The sequence below is a fragment of the Solanum lycopersicum genome, chromosome 11, assembly GCF_036512215.1.
Source record: "Solanum lycopersicum chromosome 11, SLM_r2.1".
NCBI lineage: Eukaryota > Viridiplantae > Streptophyta > Magnoliopsida > Solanales > Solanaceae > Solanum > Solanum lycopersicum.
Window position 1 is genome coordinate 59,520,772 of NC_090810.1, and position 24,681 is coordinate 59,545,452.

At 31.7% G+C, this 24,681-nt stretch overlaps 1 protein-coding gene across 2 annotated transcripts; it reads right to left on the reverse strand.

Annotated features, from left to right (window-relative positions):
• Positions 1 to 6,283: 6,283 nt before the first annotated feature.
• On the reverse strand, positions 6,284 to 10,757 carry ARF10A (auxin response factor 10A). Of its 2 annotated transcripts, none has more exons than XM_010314885.4 (5): positions 10,344 to 10,757; positions 8,508 to 9,653; positions 6,847 to 7,733; positions 6,646 to 6,708; positions 6,284 to 6,525 (listed from the first exon to the last, which is right to left on the reverse strand). In XM_010314885.4, exons 2-5 carry the CDS (start codon positions 9,573 to 9,575, stop codon positions 6,444 to 6,446), a joined length of 2,100 nt encoding a protein of 699 aa, XP_010313187.2. In that variant the 5' UTR covers positions 9,576 to 9,653; positions 10,344 to 10,757; the 3' UTR covers positions 6,284 to 6,443.
• Positions 10,758 to 24,681: the final 13,924 nt, after the last annotated feature.

A 24,681-nucleotide genomic window follows, 5' to 3' on the forward strand; every position in this document is an offset into this window, starting at 1 on the left:
CTGGCTCCATAGATAAAGTCTTAACCAACGTGTATGTAAATTTTCGGCAAAAATCATATTGGAATTCTGAATCACCAAAATTCTCATGTACTATAGCATACGAAAAATTGGCAAAATGGGGGTTTACCAACTCAGAGCTCGTTTGACCTCTAAAATGGATCATTTTGACCGTCGTGACCAACTGATTACATAACTAAGGTCTTAATGGACGTTCATATAAATTTTTAACTAAAATGACATCGAAATTTCGAATTACCAAAAAAGATGTTGGAATATAGCATACGAAATTTGACAATATAGAGCGTTTATATTTTCTGGACTCGTTTGACCTTGAAAATAGGTTAATTTTTGCCGTGATGTCTAAATGGATCCATAGATATGGTCATAACAAACTTGCATGTAAATTTTTGACAAAAATTACGTCGAATGTCGGATCACCAAAAATTCCATGGACTATAGCACACGAAAATTAGCAAGATGGGGGTTTACCTGCTCTAGGCTCCTTTGAACTTGAAAATGAATTGTTTTTGCCGTGGTGACTAACTAGCTCCATAGATAAAGTCTTAACGAACGTGCATGTAAATATTCGGCAAAAATCATATTGGAATTTTAGATCACTAAAATCAACATTTACTATATAGCACACGATGGAGCTTACCAACTCTATGCTAGTTTGACCTCTAAATTGGATCGTTTTGGCCGTGGTGACCAACTAACTCCATAACTAAGGTCTTAATGAACGTTCATATAAATTTTTGGCAAAAATGACTTTGAAATTTTGAATCACCAAAAAAGATGGTGAACTATAACACACGAAAATTGACAATATATAGGGTTTATATGCTTTAGGCTCGTTTGACCTTGAAAATAGGTTGTTTTTGCCTTGGTGACTAACTAGCTACACAGATAAGGTCTTAAAAACTTCCATGTTAATTTTCGACAAAATTACGTTGAATGCCGGATCAACAAAAATTCTATGTACTATAGCACATGAAAATTGCAAGATGGAGGTTTAACTACTCTGGGCTCGTTTGACCTTGAAAATGGATTGTTTTTGCCGTGGTGACTAACTGGCTTTATAAATAAAGTCTTAACCAACATGCGTGTAAATTTTTACGGCAAAAATCATATTGTAATTCTGAATCACCAAAATCGACATTTACTATGGCACACGAAAATCGGCAAAATGGGGACTTACCACCTTTGGGCTCGTTTGACCTCTAAATTGGGTCGTTTTGACCGTGGTGACCAATTGACTCCATAACTAAGGTCTTAATGAACGTTCATATAATTTTTTGGCAAAAATGACATTGAAATTTTGAATCACCAAAAAAGATGGTGGACTATAACACATGAAAATTGAGGTTTACATGCTCTGGGATCGTTTGACCTTGAAAATAGGTTAATTTTGCCGTGGTGACTAACTGTCTCCATAGATAAGGTCATAATAAACTTCCATATAAATTTTCGACAAAAATCACGTTGAATGCCGGATCACCAAAAATCCCATGGACTATAGCACATGAAAATTGGCAAGATATGGGTTTACCTGCTCTCGACTCGTTTGACCTTAAAAATGAATTTTTTTTGCCATGATGACTAACTGGATCCATAGATAAAGTCTTAATGAACGTGCATGTATATTTTCGGCAAAAATCATATTGGAATTCTGGATAACCAAAATTCTCATGTATAGCACACGATAATCAGAGAAATGGGGATTTACCTGCTCTAAGCTCGTTTGACCTTTAAATAGGTCGTTTTGGTAGTGTTGACCAACTAAATCCATAACTAAGATCGTAATGGACGTTCATATAAATTTTTAGCAAAAATGACATCAAAATTTGAGTCACCAAAAAAAATGGTAGACTATAGCATCCGAAAATTTACAAGATAGAGGGTTTACATACTCTGGATTCGTTTGACCTTGAAAATAAATTGTTTTTGCCGTGGTGACTAACTGACTCAATAGATAAGGTCTTAACAAACTTCCATGTAAATTTTTGATAAAAATCACGTCGAATGTCAGATCACCAAAAATCCCATGGACTATATAGTACACGAAAATTGACAAGATGGGAATTTACCTGCTCTAGGCTCGTTTGATCTTAAAAATGGATTGTTTTTGCCGTGGTGACTAACTGGCATCATAGATAAAGTCTTAAAGAACGTGCATGTAAATTTTTGGCAAAAATCATATTGAAATTCTGGATCACCAAAAACAATATTTACTATAGCACACGAAAATTGGCAAAATGTGGTTTACCAACTCTGGGCTCGTTTGACCTCTAAAATGGATCGTTTGGGCTGTGGTGACCAACTGACTCCATAACTAAGGTCTGAACGGATGTTCATCTAAATTTTTAACTAAAATAACGTCGAAATTTCGAATCACCAAAAAAATGGTAGACTATAGCATACGAAAATTGACAATATAGAGGGTTTACATGCTCTGGGCTCGTTTGACCTTGAAAATGGGTTGTTTTTGTCGTGGTGACTAACGAGCTCCATAGATAAGCTCTTAACAAACTTCCATGCAAATTTTTGACAAAAAATTACGTCGAATGTCGGATCACCAAAAATTCTATGGGCACACGAAAATTGGCAAAATGGGTATTTACTTGCTCTGGGCTCGTTTGAACTTGAAAATGGATTATTTTTGTCCATGTGACTAACTATCTCAATAGATAAAGTCTTAACGAATGTGTATGTAAATTTTCGGCAAAAATCATATTGGAACCGGATCACCAAAATCAACATTTACTATAGCACAAGAAAATTGGTAAAATGGAGGTTTATCTGCTCTGGGCTCGTTTAACCTCTAAAATGGATCATTTTGATCGTGGTGACCAACTGACTCCATAACTAAGGTCTTAATGGACGTTCATATAAATTTTTCGCAAAATGACGTTGAAATGTCGAATCACCAATAAAGATGGTGGACTATAGAATACGAAAATTGACAATATAGAGGGTTTACATGCTCTGGACTCGTTTGACCTTGAAAATGGGTTGTTTTTGTCGTGGTTACTAATTGGCCCCATAGATAAGGTCTTCACAAACTTCTATGTAAATTTTTGACAAAAATCACGTCGAATGTTGGATTACCAAAAATCCCATAGGCTATAGCACACGAAAATTGGTAAGATGAGGTTTACCTACTCTAGGCTCGTTTGACCTTGAAAATGGATTGTTTTTGTCGTGGTGATTAACTGACTGCATAGATAAAGTCTTAACGAAAGCGCATGTAAATTTTGGGCAAAAATCATATTGGAATTCTGGATCAGCAAAATTCTCATTTATTATAGTACACGAAAATCGGCAAAATGGGGGTTTACCTGCTCTAAGCTCGTTTGACCTCTAAAATGGATCGTTTTGGCTGTGGTGACCAACTAACTCCATAACTAAGGTCTTAATGGATGTTCATATAAATTTTTGGCAAAAATAACGTTGAAATTTCGAATCACCAAAAAAGACGGTGGACTATAGCACATGAAAATTGACAATATAGAGGATTTACATACTCCGGGCTCGTTTAACCTTGAAAATACGTTTTTGTCGTGGTGACTAACTGACTCCATAGATAAGGTCTTAAAAAACTTTCATGTAAATTTCGACAAAAATCCCGTCGAATGTCGGATCACCAAAAATTCCATGGACTATAGCGCACGAAAATTGGCAAGATGGGGGTTTACTTGCTCTGGGCTTGTTTTACCTTGAAAATGGATTATTTTTTGTAGTTGTGATTAACTGACTGCATAGATAAAGTCTTAACAAAAGTGCATGTAAATTTTGGGCAAAAATCATATTGGAATTTTGGATCACCAAAATTCTCATGTACTATAGTACACGAAAATTGGTAAAATAGGGATTTACCTGCTCTAAGCTCATTTGACCTCTAAAATGGATCATTTTGGTTGTGATGACCAACTAACTCCATATATAAGGTCTTAAGGGACGTCCATATAAATTTTCGACAAATTTTACGTCGAAATTCTGATTACCAAAATTCTCAAGTACAATAAACTCCAACACATGTAATCATGAGTATGTGCTTCATGATCTTGAAACTCCAAAAAAATGGAGGTCAAAATAGAAATTCCTCAAACATATTCGGAAAAAATTAACATATATATCTATAGAGACAACTATCAAAATTTTGAATTCATGACTCATAACCTCTAAATTTCAAAAAAAATTAACATACATTATAATTGTATATCGAAAATACTTATTAAGAAGAAATTATGATTCTTCTAATTATTTATCTATCATGATGAACTTTAAAATATTCAATACATCTAGTAAACATGAACAAATAATGTTATTTATTACTTGTAGTACTAGGCTAAAGTTGTTTGATTTCTTTTAGAATAAGTTATCTATGTATTTGTGCTAAAGCATTAATGACCCATTATATTCAATGTTCCACTTATTGGGATTAGTAATAAAATTGTTCAAAATTATTATAATTATAGTAGTATTAATTAACGTGATGCATTAATTTCATCACAAAGAATTATTTTAATCCACATTTCAATGGGATTAATGAATACTTTTACCAAAGTGTTTGTAGTCAAATAAAGCCATTAATGAAAGTTTAGACATAAATGAAACTCACCCATCAATACGGCGATGTCAATGGAAACCCCACGTGAAAACTTCAATGAATACTTTTACCAAAGTGCTTCTAGTCAAATGAATACTTTATTATTCTCTCGGTTTTAATTTATTCGTTTTATTTTAACTTGATATAATTTTAAGAAGAAAAAAAGTTTTCGAATATTTTGGATTGATAATAACATATTCCATGAAATTTCACTAGTTGTGGTCTTGAGAGAGTAGACTAAATGCGAACCTTATTACTATCTCGTGAAAGTAGAGAGATTATTTTTAAAAGACCTTAAACTCAAAAGTCTATTGATTTTAGTTGATAATATGTCGAATATATCAAGATACTATTTAATAGGGGGTCTTAAACATTTCAAATATAAGTTAAAATTAAAAATTGCTTTAAATAAATTGAAAATTAATATATTTCTTAATTATGATTAAGTGATAAATATACTTATGAAAGGCACAATAGCAAGTTAATTAAAACTCAACATATTGCTTATGTCGAATATAATATATGTATAAAATACGAATTATAAAAATAAAATAAAATCAATATTTTTTTTTAAATCAACTGTCGTAAAGTTCTAATACTGAATCTGTGTAGCAAAGACACATATGTTGCTTGATTATTATGATGTTAAAAGGGGTTTTATTCATGTCATCATCTCACTCTAAATTAGAAATCACATTTGATTTGATGAAAACCTAACCATAATTGGGTTGGCAAGCAATGCTTCAATTGTTGTTTTGTTGTTTGGTAAATTAGTTGATGAGGTTATTTGATAGATCTTATAAGAATAATATTGAATTAAGTTTTATGAGTAATACTGAAATTAATTACGTTAGATATTATTTCTTATGCATTATTTAATTTGGTTACAGATAGTTATATCTTAACCAATGCTTATCCATGTACTAATAGGACATCTATTACTAATACCATCATTTGTTAGTTACACATTTTATAGATATAAAGTGTAAATCTCACAAGTGAAATTTGAAGAAAATAGGATATTTATAAATATTATGTCTATTTTTATGAAATAAAAAAATTATTTTTGATAGTTCCTCGAAGTTAGATTAATTTGTTCCTTTTGATTTAAAAAAAAAAGTTAAAAAGGAACAAAGTTCACATTAATATAAGTATTTAAAGGAGACAAAAGTAGGTGAGAAATGAATGTCTTTACTCTATTTGCTTCTAGACCATTCATTTATTTCCACACATAGTTCCTGGTCATTTTTCCAATATGTGATTGATCATTAAAATAGAGAATTAAATATTGACATGCCAAGTACTATGGACAATAAGATATTAGAATGTTAATACTAAGATGCAAACATGTCACATATAAATGAAAACATATGACCAAAACATAGTTGCTCTTAGTTTCCTAATTGAAACATTTAACATTTTAAATGAAGTTACACCTTGCTAAATAAAAATCACAAAATATAACATAGTATGAATGTAAATGTAGTTGATTCATGAAAAAGAATCAAACTCAATCACAAGGATCGACTCTTATCTGATGAGAAGATCATACAATTCAACAATAAAGCATGCAACGATAGGGCATCGTGGTTGTGTGGGGGGGGGGGGGGGGGGGGAGGCTCACATATTCATGTCCTTTCAGAGTAAAAACACCAACAACAGCACCACAGACTGTTAAAGAAAGCACATTGAATGTTTTCAACACAAAGAGCAACTCAAAATATCCATACAGAAACAAACATAATATTTTCACTGATAGTGTTCCTTAGTACTAGCAGTGAAGCAGTCGTTACGAAAAACAAAAGAACGAGAAAAGTACTTATACACACAGAGGCTATGCAAAGATGCTAAGAGGTCCTGCCTGGTTTGATGAATCTAGACCACGTTCAGCAGTTGCGAGACCAGTTAACCATTTCCTGATATACAAGGTTAAAAGAAATCAAAAGGTGGCAAATACGGAACATTTATTTTGAAAATTATCATACTTTCCGGTTTTAAGGACTTAGCTATCAAGGAAGAGTATGGTTGACAATTACCTTTTAATATTGCTGCTTGAGTTCATCAGAATTGTCAATCTTTTTGCACTCTTAACAAAGTCACTGCAAAATTAAACAAGTCCGAGAGAAAGGTTCATTAAACTTTAAATAAACAATGTGTGCTTCACACACGCACGTATACACGACCATTTTCACTGGAAAAATAATCAAAAGCAGAAGGTACTGGAAAAAACAAGGCACCTGAATGGTTCATCTCCGGTGTGTTTAACAGCACCTGTTGCATCATGATAGAGCACACGGGTCAGCATATCTGGTCTTTCAAGTCCAAACATGTTTGCAAGTCTTTTGTACAGTTCTTCATATGATCCCATAACTGACAGATCAAGTGTACGGCCAACATCTTCTGACTCGAGGAATACTTTGCAGTGACCAGTATTGAGTACACCAAGTTCAGCTGCATGATAACCTCGATTCCAGAAAAATGTTGCACTTGATAGATTGTCTTGAATGCTGCCTTTCTGCTCAGAAGGATGTTTTTCGTTGATCGGTTGTATCCTGCCTAAGTCTTTCCCTGTTTGGACTACTTGTGGAGCACTGACAGAACATCCGTTAGAGATTTGTTGCTCAGTCAGAATTGGCTGACCGAAGAGTAAGAACCGAGGTGTATTCACACTATCATTTTTGTCCAATGTCTTACTTGAAGTACCCATTGTAAGCAAACAAGAGATGTTATCATTTCTGTCATTTTGGCACTTATTGATGACATTAGGAAGTTGTGAGTTGGCTGCAACGCGCTGGAAACTTGGTGGTAACAGTCCTGACGGTAATTTGTTGCTAAGGTGAAGATCCAATAAAGGTACTCCAAATTGAGCATGCCTGGCTCCCTGTATGCCTGCAGTGATGTTGTCAGATAAACAACAGAAAGGACTGCTGGACCTGAGGGGGTTGCCTGAAAAAGATGGTAACTGAAACTGGCTGTCAAGTGAGAAATCTGGTGGTAGACGCAGCTTTTTTCTTGGCGGTGAGAAGGGCGAGAGGTGAATGACTGGCATATTTGAGACCAATTCGACAAGCCATGGGCTGACATGTTTTACGTTTTGCAATAAATCAGGTTCATCCCATGCCACCTGCAGTACATGGAGAAAAGTTTTACCACCCTAAACTTAGACTAAAAGGTGAGCAGAGCCGCAACTGCATATTGCATTTTTATATCTTGAGGGCATCAAAGTAGTTGTATGAAAGAAAAAATGTAACATCTATTTTATGCCATAGTTTGCCAATGAAATACCGAGTCATTTCTTCTGAAGTTCCCAATATGACACAAGATGAAGAGTACATCTCTTGGACAGATCCCAAAAACTTATAACCCTTATTCCCAAGAAAACAATGATGGACAGAGAAAGAAAGTAAACCCTTGAAAATTATAGAGAAACAAGAAAAAGGTGGACTATTTATCGAATGACCTTGCAATAGAAGGAAATGTGTTTATCTACACTTCATAATCATGAAAAAGGAAACATCAGATTTTTCCTGTTAGTGGGCTGGTTACGAGTAATATGAGCATAACCGGAACATGACATAAATCCTAAACATACTCAGACATTGAAATGGTCAAACAATCAACCTACATACTGTGACTTGCTTTAAACCTTGGAAAAGCCCTTAGAAAGTTGAACAGTGTCCCTGCAGTTTAGCAATGCAACAATGAAATCTCACTACACCTTAGAAATATGGAAAGTAGGTCAAAATAATATTGGAGGACTATTAACTCGCTATAAGATATTCACCAATCAACTAAAGAGCTGATACAAAGAATATCAGAACAATGGCCAGGTAATTGACACATTAATAGACAACACAAACTTTGGCCCCAAATAAAAAGCTGAAAATAGCTGCATTACCTGAAGAAGCCTCCATGGCGAATTGGGCCAGCGGATGGGATCAGCAAGTTGAATGGAGGATATAGTTCCCATGAACCAACTGATTCGAGAAGAATCCTCGGTTTCAAAAGCCATTTTGAACCTCATTCCTGAGCACCATTGAATCCTCATTGCAGCATTCACTGAAGATGCCCTAACACAAAATTCTGGTGTGTTTGCACGGGGATAATAAACAACTTCAAAAGGCTGCCCACTAGAAGCAAGATATGCAGCTTCAACAACTGATTCAGGCCTCACCCTTCCCTTTCCCCTTAAGCTCCTAGTAGGAGAAGTCAAATTTCCATTTTTGCTCATCTCTTCCCTCAAAAACGCAGAAAATCCACCATAATTTCCAGCACCAGAGTTCCATCCAGATGGGGCTTCAGGCCCACCAATACCACCTCTTTTCGCCCTACGAATTCCAACACAAAGTTCACCATTTTCTGCCCTCAAAAACACAATGGAATCTCCAGCAACAAGTTTCTTCTGATTCACAAAACTACTCCAACCAGTCGTTAACAAATGCCTCCTGGGAGTACCTCTATAAATGTGCCTAAACTTCCAAGTTTCACCATGAACATCTTTGGCTGTCACGGTCTGCACAGGCGGGTCAGCCGTGTAATCCAACCTAGGAAATATTGTCTCTGCACAGTATCTAGGCACAGAGAATCCACCACCATTATTTGCATCTGATTGAGTCAATGTCTTGGCAAATGAATTGGGTTTTTCAGCTGTTCCTGACTCATTACTACCCAAAATGTCATCATCATCATCAAAGTCATTCCCCTTGTTCCCAACTGGGACAACCCTAATCTTAGCATAAACCTCATCTGTTTCAGGGTCCGCTAAGAACTTCACAGCAGCTACTCTGCATAGAATCAGAGCAGGACTTCTTGGTAGAGCTGAGAAATCCACATTCATAAGAGTATGCTCAGCATGCCCTTGTGGAAAATAGTAGACTTTGGAGTTAACCGGAGGGATTTGCACCATTCCTCCTGCACAGGCGTGCCATAGCTGTGAATCCACACACTTCTCCAAAACCTCCTTCATTTCGCTAATCCAATAGTTTTTCCCCTTCTCCTTAGTTGAAAACAATTACAGAACAGCAATTCCAGAAAAGCTTAAAAGCTGTGTACCACAAATGAAACAAATTTCAGTAATAAATTCAAAGTAAAAAGATCCAATAATGAGAAAACACGTACAGAAACCAATAAATTTAGACAAGACATACAAGTAGAAGGTACAAAAAAAATTAGAAAATAACTACAAAAAGTCAAAAACCAGTAAATTTCAACAACAATTACAAGCAGCAGAGCAAATCCATCTTGCTCAGACTCTCCGAAATCGTTGACCGATTCACCAAATATACACTATTTTTGAAGCTGAACAACAATGGAGAAAACTACGCTCAACAAGTTCAATCAAAAGGTCCAGAAATGAGGATAAAAAGCACAGAAACTAGAAATTTCAACCAAAAAAATCCTATTAATAGGTTCAGAGAACAGAAAAACTAATAGTGAAACACATTTACAGGCAAGCAAAATATGGATCTGATGAAGATTAGTACCGATTTTCAAAATGAAACTGAAAATTTCCGATTATGAAAACAGATATTAAACCTCAAAAATTGAAAAAAAAAACTAATCATCAATACTCTCCTCTTCAATCAAATCCTAAAACGGAAAGCAGTAGCTTCTGACTTCCTTCTTTCTACTTATATCAATCAATCAATATCCGCAAAAAGAAAAAAGTCGAAAGAAAAACTTCCGATTACAGGCTTTTCAGCTTCAAAAAACACATTTACAGAGCGAGTACTACCTATATATATTTAACATAAATGCATTAAAGTGAATGTCAATATCCGTACAGTTTCTTCTCCGATCGAAGCCAAAACGAGACGATTCACACAAAACAACACCGGAAACTTGGATCGTTGCAAGTTAATGACGTTAGCAACATCCTCTACAAGTACGAGATCAGTAAATGAATCGCCGGTCGGCCGGCGTTATTAGTTGACGGAATATACACTAGTTAGTTCTCACAATCCGGCAGTACAATCTCACTCCTTTAACTCATCAGTCACCGTTACCGTCGCCGTCTCCGTCGCCGGTGCCGTTTTGCTTGGCGACAAAATAAAAAAAATGTGAACTTCACTACTAGAAGACGTAGTACTTATTATACTGCCAAGTATAGCAAGTTAATTTTAAGATGAGACATCAGAAGAAACGACATGGTTTTCGGCATAACCAATTTTCGATACATATATATATTAATGTCGTTATCTTCGTGTGATATATAGATTATAAATTTGGATCGTAAAATTTAAAATAATCAGATTATAGTAAAACTTTTGTAAATTAATACTCGATAAATTAATAATCTTTTTAAAATAATATTTTTTTTCGATCCCAACTTTGATCAATGGAAAAAATCATCAATTTTGATAAGATAATAAGATAATATATTTTCAGAAGACCCTTATATAAATATATGGTCCTGCTAATATGATAAATTAATAATTCTTTAAAAGTACAAACTATATTTAAGACAATTTAGTGAAATGCGATTTTATAGTGTTCTGTTTTCTCTTAAAATTTAAATGTAGTTGAAGCTCATCTCTGACTGTTTTTATTGCATCCAAGAGCTGTAGTGTTGTCTTTTCGAATTGCACCATAAAACGTGAAGAGTTTTAAATGCGATAAGTGTTTCCTTATGCGTAATTGGTTCCCAAGATATAGTATCATCTCCAACTTCATCATTAATATTGATTTTTCCGATGATATTCGCAATTTCTTTTAAGCTCTGGACCTCTGAACATGTATCACTTTCACCCGGATAATTGACATCCATTTTATTTTAGTATTCGATATTATTCGTCAATAACCTCAAGTTCATGAATAACATTTTCACAAGTAAATCTCTCTCACCCTGGTTGGGCTCTGGCTTAGTGTGATTAAACTGTGAATCGAGTCAGGAAAAAGAAGTCCAGCTCCAGGCTTTAAAGAAGAGAAGAAAGACCTGGCTTCAAGGGAAATGCTTTAGGAAAGAAAGATCCCAAGCTTATGCTGAATTGAGAGATTCATTTAAATTCTTTGAGATTTCATCCCAAATGAATTATATAATATCGAAAATAACTTCCTATCGTCTTTAGATATATTTGTTATACAAACAGGGATTGCAAAATCAATAGCAACCAAACCAATAATCTTTCTAGGATTAGTTTCTCCCACTTCATAATCTTCTAATATCCTAAATAAAATATGTTCGATAATACATCTTGAAAGTTCTTATTATCCCAACATCACGAGGTTGGAGTTAGTAAGATACAATGATTTTGATGTATTCGTTGTACTTTATGTACACTTTTAAAAAAATGTGAAATCAATAAATATGATACATAAATTAATAAGATATAATGATTTTGATATATCTAAAACTAACCTTCACTAAATTTCAAATCATTTTTTAAATTAATAAATACTAAATTATCAATTAAATAATATCTCTATAAAATAATAAAATTTCATGATCCGACCTTTATTAATTTATAGAGATTTTATTGTATATCATACTTTTTTTTCCTAATACGGAATATTTGTTTAATTGAGAAAAAAATAATAAATTTTAAATTAGACGTGAATTAGTTTGAGTTTTTTCTTTAACTCTATAAATGAGGCATGTGTTGTATATGTAAATTGTAATGTCATTAATTTAATTGGTAAGATAAAAAGGACAATAATTTTGGAATAAAATTAGTTATTTCACCTTTGAATTTATACATATTATTTGTCATTTTTTGAGGAATGTACCAAGTTAACAGTAGATAATTATTATTGAATAAAGTGAATATATGAGATAATAATGTCACATTTTTAGTATAAATATTTGAATAAGTTAGTCTCAAAATTAATAATTAATCGCTTAAATCAAATATAAAAAAATATTTTGGAACAATTATTCCTATAACACGTACTAATAGTTGAATTAGATATTTCGATGATATAGTCTAGTTTATCCTATCTAGTTCATTTAACGATCTCTTAATACGATTTAATTTTAGTAGTATTTTTTCAATTTCATATTAATTGATCATTATTTTGCATGATGCTTAAGAGATCACAGATAAAGAGATAACATTATTAACTCATCCTTAAAAAACTTCTTTAGAAATTTCACAGAAAAATGTAAACACTTTTAAAAAAAATTGCGAAGTAATAAATAAAAAATCAATAAATTATTTTCTGACGATGTAGAAGTGATCACCTAATATAAAAAAAAAAATTATTTTTAATATAATAATCAACTAATATGACAAGTAAAAAATACTTCCTCCGTCTAATAATAGTTATCTATAAAATTAATAAGATAATTTTACACTTAGTTTTTAATTTATCCTATCATTAATTATAATTATTTTTCGATCACAATTTTTCGTGACGTTTTATTTATTATATAGAAAAGTGATAAAATAAAATTACTCTTCCTATTTACAATGTTAAAGAAATGTGTTTAATTACTCCTTCCATCTTGATTTTATATGATACATTTTCTTTTAAACTCAATTGCTAATAAAGAAATAAATTTTCTTGTTTAGCAAATATCTATGTAACTTTTAATAATAATTTTTAAATATTTAAAAAATAAATATATATTTTATAAAATCATGTCTGATTAAATTATATCACGTAAATTTAAATGGAAAAAATAATAATTTTGTTTGATTGATAAAATATCGTATAAAAACGCGAGAAACAAGGGACACAGTCTTTTTACTGAAAGTGTACTTCTCGTGAGAACAGTTATACTGACTTTTGGACAAAATTAACCCTGGTTAAAAAAAATGTAAAGTACAGTAAAAAGTTAATGACATAAAATTAACAGTTTTCACTTTGTCAGTATATTTATTCAGTACAAATTGCATCATGTTAGTGATTAAAAATCTTTTTACCCTCGTAAAAATCATATGATTTTTCGGCTTTAATTTACGTGACATGTTATAAAATTTAATATACAAAATTTTTTTTATCGTATTTCTTTTATACATATCTTAAATTATGAATTATTGTAATATATCAAGACTTCATGCTTAAATTCATGATTGAAATAAAAATTATTAATTCTTAAAATCTGCATTACGTTACATAAATTGAAACAAAAGAACTAAAACATATGCGTCTTTGATAGTTCACATAAAAGAAAAGAACCTTTAATAGAGATGTATTCAGAATATAAATATTATAATTTGAGGTTCAGATATATTCGTAATCCGTTCAATCTTTTGGATTTAAATTTAATATCTCTAAAAGAGGAATGAGTCGAGTTCAAAAACAGAGATCAACAAACTTATAATTTTAGAACTTTGTTAACTAGAGACGCGAATCTTTTGTAATCTATTCAATTTGTCTGATTCAAATATGATATCTCTCAAACTCGAGTAAAATAATTCGGACTCCAAAGTGAATATCGATGTATCGGTAGCCTCGGGATGAGACAAGTGCGATGCACACGCTCTAAAGACGCGTGATGCAATTGAGTATTTTTTGATAGGCTAAAACGTAATGCTTACATAAAAGTATTTGTCTCTTTATATGATCTGTCCTTTCAAATCAACAGTTAACATTTTATTTGTTTTCTTCATTAAAATTTAATATTTTTTTAATGTTTTTAACATGTAAGTTGAAAAAATAAATATTTTCTTTGTCTTATTATTTTATGTTGCATTTTTTAATTTAACAAGGTATTTAAAAGAAAAAAGGCAGACTTTTAAAATTCATTATTTAAATTAACTCTTAGATATCTATGTGTCTGAAAATTATTTTATCAAAGATATAAAGTGACATCTTATTTCGGACGAACTAAAAAGTAAAAGGATGTCACGTAAAATATGACAAAGAAAATAAAGTTTTTAAATATTATTATCTTAAATATAACACGTGAAAAGTTAATATTAAAAAATTATTAAATTAAAGAAAATAAGAATCTTTTAGAATAAAATTGAAAAAAGTAAGATAAATAAATTGAAACAGAAAATTAATTATATGACATTCACAAAGCACTATTCAATCAAACAAATAAAATACAAAGAGAGTAATATATATATATATATATATATATAAATTAATAATAAAATTATTTTCGATAAAATCTTGATTAATATCCAAAGCTCATAAACTTAGAAAGGAGATAAAGGAGAAGTCATTTGAATAAAGTCATGGAAAATAGAAAAAAGACATTGATTTTAGATTGCACATGAATACAAGTTACCCCACTTGTTGCAAAATGACACAAAACTCTTTGTTTGAGTTCATAAATTTTGTTAGAATTTAAAAGTTGTATTTTAGCACATATGCTTTTTTTTCTCTAAAAATAAAAAGTATTATAAAATTTTAATTGAAAATAATTTGAATAAAACTAAAAATTTAAACTTGAAATTCATCAATTTATTCTCTTGAAAATGATCAATTTATATAAATGTTACTCCTATTTGAAAGAGGAGAGTGTTTGCTTTGAGTAATGGATCCGTGAATATATATTTAATCAAATTTTAATATGATTTATCTAATATCAATGAAAAAGACGGAAGATTTATTTTTAAAAATGAAAAGGCTACAATGAAGTGCAATTATATTTTGTGAAGTAAAAAACTATAATTATTTTACTTTGTACAATAACAACTTTGAAAATGTTAAAAGGTACAAAATGAACACATTTATAAGAAAAGTGTATTTTTTGCAAGTGTAATTTACTATTCCCCTCGTCCGAAATTATTTATCATGATTTTTATTTTTAGAGTTACATTATAAAATTTTGACTAACATTTTAAGATGTATTTTTTCATCATATTAATATGCAAAAAAATATAATTTATAGTACTTTTTATGTAGTTTTAGAATATCTATTTTTTTTGTTTAAAATATCGAATTAATGTGATCTAATTTACCTTTAAAAATTAGTCAAATTGACGTTCGATAAGCACAATATGACAAACAATTCTGGATTAGTCAAACTAACTTTCGATAAATGCAACATGACAAACAATTCTGTATAAAAAGAGTATACAACAAATGAAAATGAATTTATTATTTTACACGCCTAAATAATAATGAAAAGATTTTAATTTATCTCTTCATGATAAGACTATTTAAGAAGTTAATTCTTAAGCTCATACACTTACTCATTCATCCCTTAATGGTAAAACACACCTTCTTCAAATTATTATTTTGTTTTTTATTCGATTCAGGACCTATATCAAACCTCCAAAAATTTAAACTTACATCACGTAAAACCTCATTATACAAGAAATACTTTTTATCATAAATTATTTTCACACTCAAACTCAGAAACGTTTAATAAATACATATATTCATCCCGATACAATTCTCGACGGTGACTTGTCAAAATATACAAAATGACAAGTGGTTGAGAGGGGAAGAAAGTAACATTGTAACAGACATACCACATCAAGCCAACAGCAAAAAGAACTTTAAGAAGCATTAAATGTGATCACCCCCCCATTAATCCTTTTTCACATTTCACTAATTTTAACAATTTTTTTCTAAGTACTTTTTATATTTCTCATTTGTTTTTATTATAATATATATATATATATATATCTTGTCACAAACAAAACCAACTAAAGTACTACTATTCAATATTATAGGGTTGAGCAATTATTCCAGCCATTTCTTTTAAAGTGGTCCTTCTCCATAAATAAATGACATTTTCATGGTGGAACATATATATATGTACTATAGTTTTATGACACAACACCAACCATGTTAATTATTGTTACGATCCAAATCGGGCCGCGACTGGCACCCACACTTACCCTCCTATGTGAGCGAACCAACCAATCTAAACCTTAACATTTCAATATAATATCAACAGAAAGTAATGCGGAAGACTTAAACTCATTAATAAAATCAATAACTATTATTATCCCCAAAATCTGGAAGTCATCACCACAAGAACATCTATGATCAAAGTACTAAACTAAGAGTATTCTAAAAAGCTAAAGATACATGAAAGCTAGTCCTTGCCGGAACTTCAAGGCATCAAGACATGAAGAGGAAGATCCAGTCCAAGCTAGAAGCATTAGCTCACCCTGAAGATCCGATGTAGTGAAGACTGGCTAGAGTTACTGTTGAGTCGAAGATGACGGCACGTTTGCTGCACTCCACAATTAAACAAGAAGAAAACATAAAAGTAGGGGTCAGTACAAAACACGGGTACTGAGTAGGTATCATCGGTCAACTCAAAATAGAAATCAATATATATCAAGTAATATCATAAATCAACTATAATACTCAACATGTAGCAACAGCAAGTACTATATCATTAACAATTACCGTCAAGTTCACACATGAGGACTCAAGCCTCAATGCCATACTCATTTGGGAATTATGTTCATTAGATTGAGTATATTAACATCTTTCAAGATTCATTATCTTTATTTCTCTTGTGTCGGTACGTGACACTCCGCTCCCTCATATTCATTAATCCTCTTGTGTCAGTACGTGACACTCCGATCCCCTAAATCTACGTGTCGGTTCGTGACACCCGATCCCCTAATACTACGTGTCGGTTCGTGACACCCGATCCCCTAATACTACGTGTCGGTTCGTGACACCCGATCCCCTAATTCTACGTGTCGGTTCGTGACACCCGATCCCCTAATGCTACGTGTCGGTTCGTGACACCCGATCCCCTAATTCTACGTGTCGGTTCGTGACACCCGATCCCTTAATTCTACGTGTCGGTTCGTGACACCTGATCCCCTAATTCTACGTGTCGGTTCGTGACACCCGATCCACTAATTCTCCTTCTATCAATTCATCAAGCCTTCTTTCTTACCAAGGCATCATCAATCCCATTATTTTAGTTCATCACGCCTTCTTTTATACCAAGGCCTCATTATTAACAAAGAGATTAGGATTTTGCAAGATTTGGGATTCAATAACTTCATCATGCTTATATAATCACAATTATATAATTACATTCATGCAAACATACAATTAAGCACATAGCAGGGTTTACAATATTATTAATACATATCATTCGCTATTAAGAGTTTACTACGAATATCGTAAGAGAAACCATAACCTACCTCCACCGAAGACTAGTGATCAAGCTAGCAAATTCCCAAAGCTTTGTTCTTCTTCTCTCCCTGTTCGTTCGTTTCCTCCCTCTCTTGTGCTTTCAAATTTTCTTATTCAAACCCTCTTTCTTTTACCCTAATTAGCATATAATTAAGAATAAAAGGTAACAATAATAACCCACTAATTAACTTAAGGTTACCTCTTTTAACCCCCAAGAAATTGAGTTATTAATATAAACCCACGAAATATATAATTATAGCAGGAATAGTCCAAAACGCCCCTTTAAAACTTAACCAGAAATCCGACTCCGACTGGGATTACGCAACCTGTGACGGCCCGTCGCGCCCGCGACGGTCCGTCATGCAGGTTCGTCAGATACTCGATTTCCTTAAGGAGTCTGTGACGGCCCGTCGTACCTACGACGGTCCGTCCTGCACTTCCGTCACGACGTTCAGAGAATCGTTCCCTGTACCAAATTCTCAAGAGTTGAAGTGTTTTGAAACGGTGGATCACGACGGTTAGTCGTGCCTGTGACGGTCCGTCCTGCAGGTCCGTCACAGAGTTCAGAGAGTCGATTTCAGCACCCAAATTTCAGAATTTCTAAGTGTTTTGGGACGAGACACCCTCGACGGTCCGTCGTGCCCATGACGTTCCGTCGTGGGTTCCGTCGTCTCAGCCTGTTTTTCCAGAAATAAAATCTGCTGCTCAAAACGACTAAACAGGTCGTTACAATTATTAGAGGTACATTCAAAAGTTTATATAAAAAGACATAAAATCTCATGGTCAATTATAAATCGGATAATAAAAAGAGATTTCAGTTTTTTTTAACGTGTTAATAAAGATTCCTTTATCATGTTTATAGTAATTCAATTGGTGAAGTCCGAAAAAAATAGGGCTATTGAAAATAAAATGATATCAAAGGTGTATATGGATAACATCTTGCTTTCAACGTACGAGTTACTGAGGGTTAAATTCAAGAAAAAGAGCTATGTCCAATAGTGAATGACTGCGGTAAAAGAGTGTGAATCTTAATTTTTAGCTCTATCTCGTAAAGATATAGAAGTTATTGTCGTTTTATGTATGTAACTCTAATTTCTTTTTAAGTTTAGGGGGAAAAAAAGGAAAAGTTCTAAATTTATCTTTGTAATTTATGAAAATGTATAATTTTGCCATTTATTTAGAAGTTTGGTTCATTTATATCGTTCTAGTTATAATTCCAATTCAAAATTACCCTTAATCACTATGTATAATTTTGGAGACCATGAGTTTGTTGTTTTTACAAGAGAACATTATATTTGGCGGATACACATATATTTAATTGAATATTTTGAGTTTAAATTCTTCTTAGTATAAAGTTACCTTTTACCTTTATTAGAATGTATTTAATTTTTAATTTAAAATTTTTCGATATAAATTTAAATATTCTACCAAATGTTTGACAGACACATTGATTTTTTTTTTCTTTTTAGTATTATGGTGACATAAAGTATAATTTAATATATAGATAAATTTCTTGTTGAGTGTTTGATTTGATGTTTCTTATCATTAATTTTCAATTCTTATTGTAGGTTGTTTCTTTAGCCTCAATTTTTTATTTATTTTTATTTGTTAGAGTTATTTTTTTAATATTCGCTGTCATTTTAAAATAAATAAGATTCGTACATATTCTATTTTTTTTATAAACTATTTTTAAATTACACTCAATTTATTATTATTTAATTTTATATATTAAAAAAATAATATATACATTATACTCTCTAAATAATGTATATTTTTAAATGTTGCCCTTAAAAATATATAAATTTATATATCTACTTTTAAATAGATGTATTGAATTTAAAATGCTAAATAAAAAAATATTAAAGATAATGCCTTTAAAAAATTAATTATATTATATATAAATTTAAATTTAATCAGAATTTAATATTAATATTCGATTATATTTGCATACATTATTGAATAGTAAAAGACAAAAAGAAGAAGAGAAAAAAAGATAAAGCCAACTGATAGTTTATAGAAAGTAAAGGATAAAGCTATGTAAAAGCATCATTGTCATCTTTCTGACAAAAGTTTTAGTATCTATCACTTTATTTTTGTTTTGATATTTAATTTAAAGCTCGATTAATCTATTTTTTAATAAGAATAAAGAAATAATTATCGCTTCGTATTTGTAACGCAACCTTTGTTGATATTGTGCTATTATCATCTAGGTCATTGTTTAATCCTCATTTCATTAGCCAACGTGCTACTTACCCCTTATTTTTTTTTAGGTACTTTTAACTGTTAATTTTGATTTGATATAAAATTTATAATTTATAATTTATGATTTTATATTATAATTATGTCTTTGATATGATGTTTTAAATAAACATGTGAAAAATTAGAATTAGGAGTTTTGCAAAAATGAAAGAAGATATTTTTCTAAATGAATTAATAAAAATAGTAAGATAAATAATATAAATTGAAAAAGAAAAAAAAAACTAAAGAATTTCTCCATTTTTTTTAAAAAAATAAGTTATTATTATTTTCTTCATCCTAAAATAAGTATCGATGTAGTAAAAAACATTTTCCCGAAACAAAACGTCAATTCGATAATTCAAAACAAAAATTAGTATATTTTCTAAAACTACACTCTTAAGATAAATGTTCTACCACCAAAAGATAGGGTGCAATGGACAATGCTCCTCCTCTCTTAACTAGACGTCTCAATTTCGAGTATTGAATATGAAAAAATCATTTGCAAGGAATACTTTTCCTATATGAAATTCTACACGCAGATATTTGAAACAGTCTTGATTGTAAAGCCAAAAAATATATAAAAATAACCATCTTTTTAACAATGGAAAAAGTACAAATACATCCTCAAATTATCGTAAATGGTATATAGATACCCTTCGTCATACTTTGAGACATTGTTGCCTCTGTCGTTCGAAAACTATAACATATATACCGTTTATACTAACGGGACATACACGTGGCATAATCTTATCCGTTGATCCGACGGATAAGATCACACCACGTATTCCTATTTAGTGTTTATAGTAAAGAGTATATATGCTCTAGTTTTGGACGGCATGAACACTAATGTTCCAAAAGTATGCTGGATGGTATCTGCATATCATTTACGATAGTTCAGAAGGTATATTTGTCTTCTATCCCTTTTAACAATGTTCAATTTTTTTAATAAACTATACATTGTATTTATTAATTTCTTAACATTTATTTTGAAACGGAGAAAATAGTTTAAAAATTTAAATTTGGATGTGTGTTTTTTGAACAGTAGGTATGACAGAAAGTTGAAACAAAAGATGTGAGTTATTAGAGTATGGACCAGGTGGTGTATTGGATTAGGCCCATTTGCAGAGGACTCAAAATGGTGCCAATAATTTTGTAGACTTTTCTGTGAAAAAAGATCACATGGCATTTACAGAGCAAATAGTAGTAGTAATAAACAAAAGGGGACCAAACAACATTTAATAAATGCACAACTAGCCAAAGTGTACCAATGCCCCTTGTTCTTCGAGTCAGCTTTCACGCACCTAAGCTGATTTTATGAGGCACGTATTGCCCTTTTTCGAATATCGAGTAGTTTTGATTACTAAGACTTTTTGACGAATGATAACATCGTTTCATATCCAAAATGTTAGGTTTGATGATAATTTGACGCCTTGTTCTTTATGTCTATAGTATCGTGTCTGCGATTTATGTTGTTGGTTTGTTTTTTTTTTATCATATGTACTTGTTATATCTCTTTTCATATTTTGATATGCGTTATCTGAATTGGAAGTAAACAACCTTTTATCTCCTTGAGATGAGATAAAACCGATATATATTTCGTCTTTCTGCAAATTCAAGATGTAAGGACGTAAAATTATTTAGTATTTTCGCTTTAATTAAAAAATTAGACATGATATCCTATTATTTACAATCCCCTTCATTGATCATTGAAGACACCATGCACATTATTAATGATTTATTTAGTCATTACAACATGGCTTAGTAGGTAATGGACACACCATGTGTCAAGTGTATTCAAATAATATTTATCAATTATTTAGATTAATTAATAACTAGTTGTATCAAAAAAATTCATCAACACGTTTGAATTTATATATTAAAATCAACAAGTACATAATTATTATTATTACTAAATCATGATCATCTATCAATATGTATTATTAATATTAAATTATCAGCTAACATAAAAACTTGGTTTGGTGGTCCAAAGAACATAATAATTGTATATAAGAGAAAGAAAAAATAATTATTAGTCCTAACATTTTAGGTCTTTTGCAATATTTTGGATTGGTCCCGGTCTTTAATTCGTGCCCCTCGTAACAAATATCTAATGTTTTCGTTGTACATAAATTTATATTTTAATATCATAATATTCTAAAAATTATATCTGAACACGACTCAACTTGTATGGAATTTACGTCCAATTAGAACATACTTGTTAAAAGAGCAAAAATTAAAGAATCGATTTATTGAAGGATAAAACGCGCGATTTTTATGTTGGGACTTCTCATTGTTGTTTTGGACTTCCCTAGTGGGCCTCAAAGGAGGAAAAGCCCATTAAAGGGTTCTTATTGGGCTGAAATCCTCCTATCTCTGATGGGCTGTTATAATTTGTGGTTGTGGCCCTTCCTTTGGCCCACTAACATTAAGATATGGGCCTAAAGAGAACACCTCCAAAAGTAATAAATTTTTGCGATTTCTATTTGGTTGTCACCATTTTTTCTTCTTATCCTCACGAGTTTTTAAAGAAAAACCTTTCGGGCGCCAAAATGAGCCAATATCCATGAGCTAATACGCATTAAAAATTAAGAAAGTCGTGAATTCCTAAAGTTGGCTTCTAAATGTGAAAACATGTCTTAAAAATGATTAGACAATACCTAATTCCCTCCCCCCACCCCACCCCAAAACTCATTACAGAGGTTTTCATGAAGTATTTTAGGAAAATCTTTCGGGCGCCAAAATGCGGCAATATTTATGGACTAATATAGATGAAAAATAAAGAAAGTCGCGTAATTCCTAAAAGTTACCTCCTAAGCGTGGAAATGTCTTGAAAATTGTAAGACTATATATAATGCTCCCCCAACTCACTACGAGGGTCCTCATAAAGTCTTTTAAAAAAACTTTACGAGCGCCAATACCTATGAGCTAATATATATAAAAAACAAGAAAGTCGTGTAATTCTTAAAAGCTGGTTTCTAAATGCAAAAACATGCTTAAAAATTGTGCAATTATATGTGTGGTCCCCCAACTCATTACGGAGGTCCTCATAAAGTTTATTCAGAAAAAGCTTTCAGGCACCAATATCTATGAGTTAATACATACAAAAATCAAGAAAATCGAATAATTCTAAAAGTTGCTCCTAAATGCAAAAATAGGCCTTAAAATTTTTGTGAGACTACGTAATGCTCCCACAAGTAATTACGGAGGTCCTTATCAAGTTATTACAAAAAAATTTTCAGGCGTCATAAGATCCAATATCCATGGGTTAATGCACATAGAAAATAAAAAAAAGTCTCGTAATTCTTAAAAGTTGGCTCCTACGTTCAGAAATATGCCTTAAAAAATGGCTAGACTATATATAATACTCCCCCAACTCATTACAAATGTTCTCATAAATTTTTTTAGAAAACCTTTCGAGCGCTAAAGGACGCTAACATTCATGGGCTAATACACACGAAAATCAAGAAAATCGCATAATTTCTAAAAGTTGGCCCCTAAATGAGAACATATGTTCTAAAAGATTGTGAGACAACGTAATGCTCTCTCAATTCATTACGGAAGTCCTCATAAAGTTTTTTTTTCTTCAGAAAAGCCTTCTGGGCACCATTATGCGTCAATATCCATGAGCTAATACGTATACAAAACCAAGAAAGTCGCCTATTTTCTAAATGTTGGCCCATAAATACAAAAATATGCCCTGAAAATTTGGTTATACTATACGTAATGCTCCCTCAACTTATTCCGGAGGTTCTCCTAAAGTTATTTCATAACACCTTCTCGGCACTAAAAGGCACCAATTTTTCATACACACGAAAAATAAAAAAAAAATGTGTAATTCCTAAAAGTTGGCCCCTAACTGCAAAAATACGTCTTAAAAAATGATGAAACTATATGTAATGCTCCTCCAATTCACTACAGAGGTCTTCATAAAGTTTATTTCAAAAAAATCTTTCAGGCGCCAAAAGGCGCAATATCCATGGATTAATGTACACGAAAGAATCAAGAAAGATATGTAATTTCTAAAAGTCTGCTCCTAAACGCAAAAATATGTCTTAAAAATAGTGAAAATATACGTAACGCGTCCCCAACTAATTATGAAGGCCTTCATAATGTTCTTTCCAGAAAAATCTTCTAGGCCCTAAAAAGTCAAAAAAGTCATACTAAAGTTAGCCTAAATGCAAAAAAATGCCTTAAAATTTTGACGAATCTATACGTAATGCTTCCCAAATTTATTAACGAGGCCCTCGTAAAGTTTTTTTGGGAAAACCCTCCTGACGCTATAAGGCTGCAATATACATGGGCTACCATCGATTTTTGCTTCAAATTGTGGCCTTTTAGGCTTCAAACTCGTTAAATCATGTGTTTGATTGCTTAAATTTGAAGAAATGTCATTGTTTACATATTTTTTTTTGAATTGTGGTGAATATTAGAAGTAAAGTAAATATAATAATATAATAACTAAGAGACATAATCTCATCTAAATTGGTATTGCCAGTATAAAAGGGAGTTTTCTCCATATCTTTTTACATCTATGTCGAACTACAATAAGCTTAAATGGAACGACATAAACAATAAAAATTCAATATAACGACCTCAACTTGTTATGGATAGGTACGAGTACTTAATAAAACTTGAACTTTCCAACATTTGAACCGTAGTAACGGAGAAATCCTTGATAGGTAGTTCTACCCCTAAACAGGTTCTATCTGACGCGACTCTAACATCAATCCTGAATGGGCTCTATCTGACGCGATTCTAACATCAGTCAAGTCAAGTTCCAATGTAAGTATCAGACACGGACGGAGAAACCCAAAAAGATA

Coding starts and splice junctions, on each gene's coding strand:
- ARF10A (XM_010314885.4), bottom strand. CDS start 9,575: ATGAAGGAGGTTTTGGAGAAGTGTGTGGATTCACAGCTATGGCACGCC. Junction 7,734..8,507: donor CGCCATGGAGGCTTCTTCAG/GTAATGCAGCTA, acceptor CATGTACTGCAG/GTGGCATGGGATGAACCTGA. Junction 6,709..6,846: donor ACCGGAGATGAACCATTCAG/GTGCCTTGTTTT, acceptor TTAATTTTGCAG/TGACTTTGTTAAGAGTGCAA.